General features: G+C 41.8%; 1 protein-coding gene across 9 annotated transcripts in view; it reads right to left on the bottom strand.

The window, feature by feature from the left end:
• DMD (dystrophin) overlaps window positions 1–4,241 on the bottom strand; it is a 1,020,507-nt gene extending 1,016,266 nt beyond the window's left edge. For 6 of the 9 annotated variants that reach the window (XM_035114388.2, XM_035114384.2, XM_035114383.2 and 3 more), the window contains exon 1: window positions 4,020–4,240. In XM_035114388.2, the coding sequence (XP_034970279.2) occupies window positions 4,020–4,092 (73 nt within the window). In that variant the 5' untranslated portion in view covers window positions 4,093–4,240. Of the gene's footprint in view, window positions 1–4,019 lie in introns of all 9 variants that reach the window. The other 3 variants (XM_035114377.2, XM_035114375.2, XM_035114386.2) reach the window with 2 other exon arrangements.
• Window positions 4,242–10,334: the final 6,093 nt, after the last annotated feature.

Here is a 10,334-nt window from a genome sequence, read left to right on the forward strand (position 1 = left end):
AAACACCATTAAGATTTAGGATTCAGACATAATGCTTAATTGTTGTTAATGGAACCAGAATTATGATTTCATCCTTGGGGTCGTGAAGGAACTGGTTGGCTGAGTGTGTACACTCAAGGCTCTCTGAGGCTTGATAAACCATGATTTATCATGGTTCTTCCAGATAAACCATGGATTATCACAGGGGTGGGAACCTGTATGACACTCTGCTGTGGACTAAACTCCTATCAGTGGAATCCAACAACATCTGGAGAGTCACAGGTCCGTCCCCCCCAGGTTCACTGTGACATAGGAACTACCTCAGTATCCAAAAGACAAAAGTGAACCAACTGTTAGGTTGCAATCTTATACACACTTTGGGAGAGAATTCTGCAGCGAAGTCAATGAAATTTGCTTCCAAATAAACACGCACAGGATAAAGCTGTCCCACAGCTGCTATTCCTGCACATCAGCTTCTGACTGGTGTCACATTCCTATTAAGCGGGAATAAAGAGGGTGGAACTAACCACAAGCAATGTTAAAGCAGAGAACATGAGTCACTCATTGAACAGTACATTTTCTCCAAAACAAATCCCTGAAAATGGTCCTTCAAGCCATCTGCTGCTCTCACACTCAAACCCACACACCCCTCCCCCATGAAGTGCTTTCAATCAAAACATTTCCAGGATGTAGTAAACTAACATTCTGTCAAATGGCCAAAATCCCTGCTTAGTACTACAATTTTTCACAGAATTTCTTTGTAATCCTTTCTACTTGGTAGCCACAGCAATATGTATTAGTCCTTAAAAATCAAATATTCTCAGAGGCTGCCTCAGAAGATAATACAATCTTGATCAGAGAACTATGCTGGAAAAGAAATCAATGGCACTCTCTTTGTCCAGCTTTTCTAACCTGCAGTGACACAGCTTCTGGTAGCAAAAGTTATGGTTTCTGAGACTTTAAAAAGACATCACTCCTCTCCCATGATTGAGGACCTCTTTCACTCTTCACATTAAGAGATAGCCTAGTTGCGAAGTCTGAGCAGGGATGAAGAGAAAAGAAATACACTTAAAGAAGCTCAGATTACAAAACAGCAAAGTTTGCAAAAGCTGAGAGTTTTATTGGAACCTTGCTCCGACACCAATGCAAGACTTACCAAGTTTAAAACTTACAGCATGACACATACTTTTAAAGCCTCCAATATTGGAGACTCATATTGGAGCCCAAAACATGCATATTCTTAATTAATCATTCGTTGCCTATTCAAAACATACCAATTCATTACAGATACTCTACATATGATTATCAGTGGCCACAATATTTTTTTACAAATTATGCAAACCCCACTCTTATGCATGATTGTTATGTAATTAAGGGTATGCACACATCAATGGCCATTTCAAGACAGAGGGCCTTCTCGGTAGTGGCACCCACCCTGTGAAACGCCCTTCCATCAAATGTCAAGGAAATAAGCAGCTATCCTATTTTTAAAAGACATCTGAAGGCAGCCCTGTTTAGGGAAGCTTTTAATATTCAATGCTGTAATGTTTTAATACTCGACTGGGAGCCGTCCAGAGTGGCTGGGGAGAGTCAGCCAGATGGGCGCGGTACAAATAATAAATTATTATTATTATAAATTATTATTATTTTGCATGGTGTTGTACACATAAAAGAGGGCATGGGGATTCTTCACCCTCTACACATGACCTTTTAGGTTTCCCTGCAAGCTCCTTACCCACCCCTTCGAACTCCAGTTCATGTAGCTGCCACCTGCACATGTGGCGACTGTGTTAAATCTACACACCTGACTTTAGTATGAAAGGAAAACAGTTTAGTTTTTCTGTTTGTAGCAGATGTTGGTTGAGGGGGGGGGAACCACTAGGCAGCATTATTTCTTTTAAAAATGAATGGATCAATATGGACTGTGGCTAACATTGCGTGTAAGTGGCTCCAGAAACTAGCAATGGGAATACGCTAGATGTGGAAGGAGCAGTAATGTGCACATACCCCAACTCTCATTGTGCTCAGTTACGTGCACAGGACTGAAGTTTCATGAATGCTGCCTTTTCTCAACCTGTTGGGAGCTTTAAAAGTCTTTGCAAAAAAGTGATGTGGTAGGAGATCCTAACCCTAAAGTACCATGACAATATATCAACTATCCCACAGCCCCGGCATTCTGTAATGGTGAGGCTCAGAGCTCATTTATTTAGGATATTGAAAGATTTCAGTTTCTAACGTTTACCACTTAAAGAACAAATCTGATGTTTGAGCTGCAAACCAGCAGCCTTTGGAAATATCAGGGGCTCTTGATGTTTCACCCCAGTGAAACATCAGTAAAAGGAATGGTGCCATCACTGGTGGGTGGCATTCCCAGTTTCCCAGGTAGACTGCAAACAAACCAAGATTGGGATGGAATCACCAATAGACTCTACAGAAAAAGAAAGATGTTTGATAGTTTCACTGTAAATGGTTTACATTCAAGATAGCTTCTAAATTTTTACTGTAAACACACATCTAACATAGAAGCAGGAAAGCAGAATTCAGTAGTGTAATGTAGGGTAGAGAGGGGGACCTGGAGCCTTTCTTTAGTGGGGAAGTTAATGATACCAGAAATCCATTCCAGATGTGCTTTGGTAACTCCAGAACTTAACAAGAAGAAAAGGCTTCCAGGAAATGTTTCACACACTGACCTGATTCTAATGTGACTCTTACTGCACAAAACCCTCCCTTATCTGCACAGCATTTCATAAGGCCAGCACCACTTCAACAAGGTCCTCTAGTGTGCTATATGCAACATGGGTGAGGCAGTCTATGACATGCCACTACTGTATGCATAAGTGAGTAACCAGACTTAATTGAAACACCAGGTATGTGCTGCCTGTTTTAATCCATATACAGAATTATGTTAAAATTAGGTTTGGGACTGGCAACCTTTAGGCTCCTTTTTATCTTCTTGGCTCCACTGATCTTAAATATACCTACATGCTAGTTGACATTATTCTTTCAATTTGAAATGAGAGAAGCTGCTCCCCCCCCCAATAAAATCCAGGCATATGCCTAAGAGAGGAGGCATGACAGCCTCATTAATTTACTTTCTGTTCTATTTGTCAAGTGCATAACTTTTCAGACATAATTAAGTACCTCAGTACTCGTGTGTTTTGCCCCTTGTTTTAAAAAATGTGAATTCTGAATGAACTATAAATACTCGCACTGCCTGTGAATTGGTTCCTTTCCAGGGATAAAGTCAGGGAGGCAGCCTAGGCAACTGAAACTTTATCCAGTAGAGAAGCATTGCAGCTGCTTCCATTTACAGCAATAGTACAGACTTTTCCCCTGTTACACAAGCGGCACCACAAACAGTACCACAAACTTTCGAGCTAATGAAAACCTGGAGGCTACTGTGGCGCATATGGGATGTGTGGTGTGGGTGGCACAAGTCTTCTTTTTCCATGCTCAAGGTTTAATAACTTTTAAATATTCTGTTAATAATCCAAGGCAGATGCAAGCCTTCACAGAACACTAAAAAACAACAACCAGCCAAAATAAAAATGCTAAACAATTCCCCACAATCTCCTTATAACACAATATCATTGGTTGCCTTCAAGATGCACACAAGTCTTGCCCCCCCCCCAGCAAAATCCAACCAAAGTATTCATTCTTAGCTTGTCTAAAGCGTGTCTGCTCACATCTGTTGCCATTTATCTCTCTCCAAATGAAATAATGTAAATTCAAACGAAATCTGTATAAAATGGTGCAAATGCCTTTTGACCACAGAGGCGGAACTGGAGCATATAGAGAATACAGTTTGCCACAATTTATTGCAGACACAACACTGGTACAGTAGAGAACAGTCCAGTCTTCACTTGGCAGAAGAACATCTGGCTGTGACAGCAAACTTCCACAACAGTAACTTTGGAGCCAGCCTTTAGCCTGTGTGAATAAACTACTTCCCATACCATGGGAAAGTGAGGATTTTTTAAACACCAAACAATATATATTTATATAAAATATTTTCTTAAGGGTCAAATACGTTATCCTACCAGATCTACTCTTGATAATATCATTGAACTCGTCTACTGCAGAATCGTCCTCGGGGTGTCCTGATTCAGCCATAGCCAAGGCAACGACCCGCAAATCCTAACGGGCAGGCGCGCAAAGGTAGGGCTCGCTCAGCTCCGACTCCGCATGTTGGAACTTCCTTCAAGCAAGAAAACACACGCGCACGCACCAAAGTTTTAAAAGGAGCGGCTTCTGTTTGCTGCTGGCCAAGCGGCGGTGGGAGGAGACTGGCGACGGCTACCTCCCCAGGCGCGCCGCGTGGAGCGCAAAGGCGAAACACTCCCGCTAAGCAGGCAAGGCAGAGCGCGCTGGCAGGAGGGGAGCTGTCACCCTCCGCCCCTAGGATCCGAGGAAACAGGTGCCGCCGCTTGCCTTAAAAATAGAGCCGGCCAAGCAAGGTGAAAGCGGAGGAGAAGAAATGGAGCCTCTCTATAAATCAGCAGCCAACTTGGGAGACCCCAGAGAGTCCCCTTCCGCCCTGCGCCCGATCAATGCAAACAGGAGCAATTAGAAAGCAAATTGCCCAGCGAAGAAAGGCGAAACATGAATGATTTAGCAGCAGCAGCAGCAGCAACCCTCCCCCTTCCTTAAAAAGCGTTTGCTTAAATATACAGAAGTAGAATCCGTCTGACGCTCCATTCTACTTTCTGTCTATGAAGCCCCGTCACCCCTCAAGGATCTTCACCAGAATCCACACCCAAGAGTTGGGATTCAGCCCTGATGGAACTAAATGCATTTAAGTCCCCTTTGCGCCTTCTGTGGGAGGAATTGTTAGGATGCCTTTCAGCTTTATGAAAGTAACAGTGGCTTTAGCCATTTGCCATTCGAATTTGGAGAGGCTTTTATTGACTTATGTAGACTTTGGAAACGATTCCGCCCCTCCCTTTCCATACTCAGCGAGGAAGGGCTTAAACGTCTCTGTGCAACCCGATTCCTGCCTGGAGAATCCAGACCGGTGAAGGACAGCATCTTTCCTGTCCTGTTACATTGGCGACACGTCTAACCGGAGGAAAGTGAGATGCTCACACCGGATGTCACGTCCTTGAGGAAGGGGGGGGGAGCCACATGTTCCAGCAACACAATATTATTTTAATGTGAAGAACCTGAAAATATCCATCAATAGAAATGCAGCCTTGGTGAAAGCAAGGCTCCAGGCAATAACCCCACACGTTGTGCACAAAGAAATATATAAAGGCCCTATTTCAACAGTGCATACACAGAGTTACCAAATATAAGGATTGTGTAAGACTAGGAATGGATATGGGTTGATAATGTACTTTATGACACATGATTCTGACTATGTTTACTCAAAAAATAAATATTGCCAAGTTCAAGGGAAGTTGCTACTGACAGAACTGCAGGCTAATCAGTTTTATTAGGGCGTAAGTCCTATTCATCTCTGTGGGATTTGCTCCTGCTGAGAAATATATTTAATATTGTGTGGTGTGGATATTTATATGTCTTGCTCTGTATACATTTGCTGCTGGGATATATAATAAGGACAGATTGTAATTTATAATATTTAAAGCACCCTGCCCTCAAAACTAAGATGGGGGTTGCTTCCAGACGGTCTGCTCAATGGGCATAAATTCTGACTGGTTTGCATAAAGTTTGTGGGGAGCTTAGATGTTGGAGGCTATTTAATGAGCATTCATTCTGATTGGTTTGTAGGGAGGCGATATAGCATTGTGTCATGCAACTGTTACCCTACACATTCTAGTGCATTTTTGTGTCACTTTCCTGGATGCAAAAAGTCTGATTGGGGAGCAGGGGAGAAGCTGGCTTGTTGCACAAGAGCACCAAATTCACATTAATTGTGCATCTTGAATTGGCCTGTTGTGCCTTTGTATCTCGCCTGAAAATAGCAACATTCTCCTGGAAATGTCCTGTAGGATGTTACAGCTTGGGCTCTGAAATCTGAATATTCATGAAAAGCTAGTGGTGGCATTTCGGATAGGTTTATATTTTGGGGTGTGTGTAAATAGTATCCATGTAGTGGAAGCAGGAGTTCCTGAACACTGAGGGCTTGTCCACACTTCTACTTGTCCGGTGCCTAGAAAGCACAAGTCCAAGTGGTTTTGTTGCTTTCCCCCAGAAAACCCTTTCTTTAGCCCTAAATCAGAACAACCGTCAATCTGCAGAAAACCACGATTGTTCATATTCAGTGTTGAACTATGGTGTACTGTAAATAACTCTTGGTTAATCATTTCCACATCACATACTTAGGCTGTAATCTTATCCACACTGACCTGAAACTGGAATTAAAAGTCCTGAGAATGACTCTTTAGCTGCTCAGTATAAATCCCTGATTTCAGCCTCTTTCTCCAAATCTCATTTTACAAATAGACACATACCTTTATATCTTCATATGTGGCTACATACACACATTGCACATGCTTCTTTCTATCCACAAGTAATGCATAGGTAGAAAATATGGTATCCAGGGTTACCATATTTTCCTGGCTTTGCACCTGTTTCTTCAGTGTAAGTCTGACCATATGCTAGCCGTGAAATGCTTACCCAAAGCACTTGTTAAATGGTTATAATGTGAACATGCAAGGTATAAGACAAGGCTGGAGAACTTGTTGCTGGACTACAACTCCCATCATCCCTGGCCATTGGCTATTCCAGTGTTTCCCCAACTTGGATCTCCAACCTTTTTGGAACTACAATTCCCATCATCCCTGACTACTGGTTCTGGTGGCTAGGGATGATGGGAGTTGTAGTACAAAACAGCTGGAGATCCAAGTTAGGGAAACACTGGGCTATGCTGATGGGTTGATGGGATATGCCTTGTTCTTTACCCTGACATTCTCCTTCCCCAATATATAATGAGCAATTGATTCATACATTCTTGGACTGAAAATATTTATTTAAATCATTGTTGGCCAGGATTCTGAAACCATCCACTCAACTACTGAAGTTGGTGGACACTATTACTTAAACACACACACACATACACACACACACACACTTTTGATGGCCACAGTCCTTGGATTCTAGAAAGAACTGCATATCATCATCTGCATACACACCCAAAGTCTCAAAATAGCTGCAGCAACTACTCTGCAGGACATTTTGGGTGGTCCAGAACATTGCTTTAATATTTGCTTGACTCACAGTGCAACATTTATTGGCATCTGCAAACATAGTTCTGCTATATTGTCTAAATATATTTGGTAGGACATAGAAGGGTTGGAACACAATAAAATCCCATTTGTTTTGCAGTTATTAAAAACAGTAGGAACTTTATTTTCTCTTATCAGATTTCCACATTACTTATATTACCAGAAAATTATATTCTCATATTATTCTAATTTTTGAAACAATCATAGAATAATAGCTAGCCAATTTTCTATGAATAATCTAGCTGTACTGAGGCAACAGTAACCAGTACTGGAGCATATAGAGTATTTTGCATCCATGAGGTTACGGATACTATTCCTAGCATTTCCCCTTAATTGACCTCAAATTTTAGACTTCTCATTGAGCATCTGGAGACCTATCCAATCAAGATAGACAAAAAAGGATGAGATGGATAGATCATTAGCCTGACCTTTTACAACTCCATGGGAGGCTATTTCAGGTCAGGTCAGATTGAATCAATTTTGCCATTACTAAAGTCCTACTACAAATGTATCCTTAATCTCTGAAATGCAAAATACATAACACAATTCCTCATTATGTCTTTACAATGCCTGGAACCTGAGTAAGTGAGTTGCCCTTGGTCCCCACTGAAACCAATGGAACATGATACGGCCAACTTGTCTCAGTGATTTCAGTGGCAACTAAGTTTGGATCCAATCTCATATTTATATACTGCCCCCAAATGAAAGTTCTCTAGGTGGTTTACAAGTAAAAATTAAAGTTATACAATATATAAATAAAAAGCAACCATAGATTGAAAATCAGAATAAAACCAGAAAAAGGAAACAACAGCATTACAAAGGATGACATTCCCCAGCTGGGATGCCACCATTGAAAGGGTCCCCTCTCTAGAAATCACCTGTCATCCTCTCATTGGGTGGTGGTGGGGCACCCAAAAAGTGATTTTGGCTCCCTGTACTAGCTAGGAGAAGAGGACGACAGAAGATGAGATGGTTGGACAGTGTTCTCGAAGCTACGAACATGAGTTTGACCAAACTGCGGGAGGCAGTTGAAGATAGGAGTGCCTGGCGTGCTCTGGTCCATGGGGTCACGAAGAGTCGGACACAACTAAACAACAACAACAACTAGCTAGTTATAATGGGATGAAAGTACTTCCCATTCTGAATGAGACTGTAATGGGGCACAAAAGGTTTGAGTCCCCTCCCCATACCACAGTCCTGATTCAGCTGAAGCCACTTCATGCATATTTATTATTATTATTATTTAAATGTGCACCAGGGTTAAAGGTATGAGTAACATCTTACTATGAAATAGGACTCAGGAAAATCAGAAACTTCCTTCTGAATGCAATATTACTTGGGAGTAAGGATCATTATACTCAGTGGAACATGCTTCTGAGTAAACATGCCCATTATGGGGCTTAATGTCAAAAAGTTCTTATCGTGCCAATAGAAATAACCCCAAAGTACATCAAGCCACTGATTGAACTCAAAAACATATCTTCCTAAGCAACTCTGTAAAACAGGTGGGGAACCAGTTGCCTTCCAGGCATTGCTGGAGTAGCCTACAACTCCCATCATTCCCAACCACTGGCCATGCTGACATCTGGAAATCCACAAGTTCCCCACCCCTGCTGTAAAGTTTCAAAATTATAACATTCCAACTGAATGTTTTTGGAGGAAATACTTTGATCAGGTTTTTTCTAAAGAGGCATCTGTATAGAAGAACAAGGTTCAAGGCAAGGGTGGTGTTAGATATTTTGGAACCCTAACAAAATACTTAAATCCTCCCACACTCTGTGGATTTCTGAGTTTTCATCCTCAGAGGCTTGTTTGCTCTGTGGTGTTCCTAAGCTGTATCTGGCTAGTGCTAGAAGGAAGGTTACCAGGTTTCTTTTCAACATTTCCAACTAGAAATGCATAAAATGCCATGCAGCTTCAGGAAGGCCTACATCTTTTGAATGTTCTGTCTGTCATGTGGCATTAAGAGAGTGCCCCTGCTAAGGAAAATGTTAGTACAGTAACTGCAGCTGGAAAGAAGAAGTGAGTGCTATCCAATAATGCAGAAAAAAGAGTTGCTCTATGCAGCATTTCCCAGCCTGTTACCCTCTAGATATTTTTGACCACAATTCCCATAATCCCTGGCCAATTGCCATGGTGGTTAGGGCTGACAGGTGCTACACTGTACACACACTGCTTCTTATAACAGTGGTGGAAAACAGATGTTGGACTGCCACACCAAACATCCCTGACTGGGGTTAATAGGACAGTTGTTGAACCACAGGTTCCTCACCCCTGGTTTATAGGCCTCATAGGGGGTGCATTTTCCATTCAAATAGCTGAAGGAGGAAGTGATGAAGGTAGGGCATGATGGAAAAGGCTTTGGAAAATGTTCACAAATCATTCTAGGGAACAGAGCAGGCTGAAATGATTAAGGACCGAAAAAGGCATAAACATCTGCAGCTGCCAGAAGGCAAGTCCACATAACATTCTTTGTGATGCATGGGAAAGATGAATAAAAAGTATATAGGAGTCAGAAACTTTTAGGAGTGGTGAATATTAATGACACAATTGTAGATCAGGTCTGTACAACTTGGGCTGCACCAAGCCCAGTGCAATTTGCTTGTGGATTGTGGCCTCCCAGGTACTCAGCCTAGGCACCTACTTGCTTTAGCAGGTCCAACATACAGCTTGGTGGGTCAAAAGGTGTGTAGATGGCTCAGATACTGTTCAGTTACTGAAGCCAAACAGTAAATTCCACCCTATGTAAGGTAGTACAATAAAGTTCCTTACCGGATTCAGCATCAAAGCTTTTTGTATGACTCCGGCTGTCAAGTCCAGATTCTGGAGGAGTTGTGTTGAAATGAAATTTCCTTCAGCAACAGCTGTGGCTATTACTCCAGTGCTTTGCTAGAAACAGTGCTTTCACCTGTGGAATAATTCAAAACAACATTTAAAGGTACAGGAATTTTTTTTGAAGGCCTGAATCTGGCAATGTTATTGATGCAAAAAACAAAAAGGGAGGCTAAAACTGTTTTTATTGAAAATCAGCTTAACCCTTAAACCAGAGAGAGAGAGAGAGAGAGAGAGAGAGAGAGTTTAGAGTTGGTCTGCAGTCTATCTTTAGTTGTTAATGAAGGCATCATTGATTATGCTTTGACTATTTTTATTGTGCTGGGATTTTATTGT

This window comes from Zootoca vivipara, chromosome 4 (assembly GCF_963506605.1).
Source record: "Zootoca vivipara chromosome 4, rZooViv1.1, whole genome shotgun sequence".
In the NCBI taxonomy this organism is placed as follows: domain Eukaryota; kingdom Metazoa; phylum Chordata; class Lepidosauria; order Squamata; family Lacertidae; genus Zootoca; species Zootoca vivipara.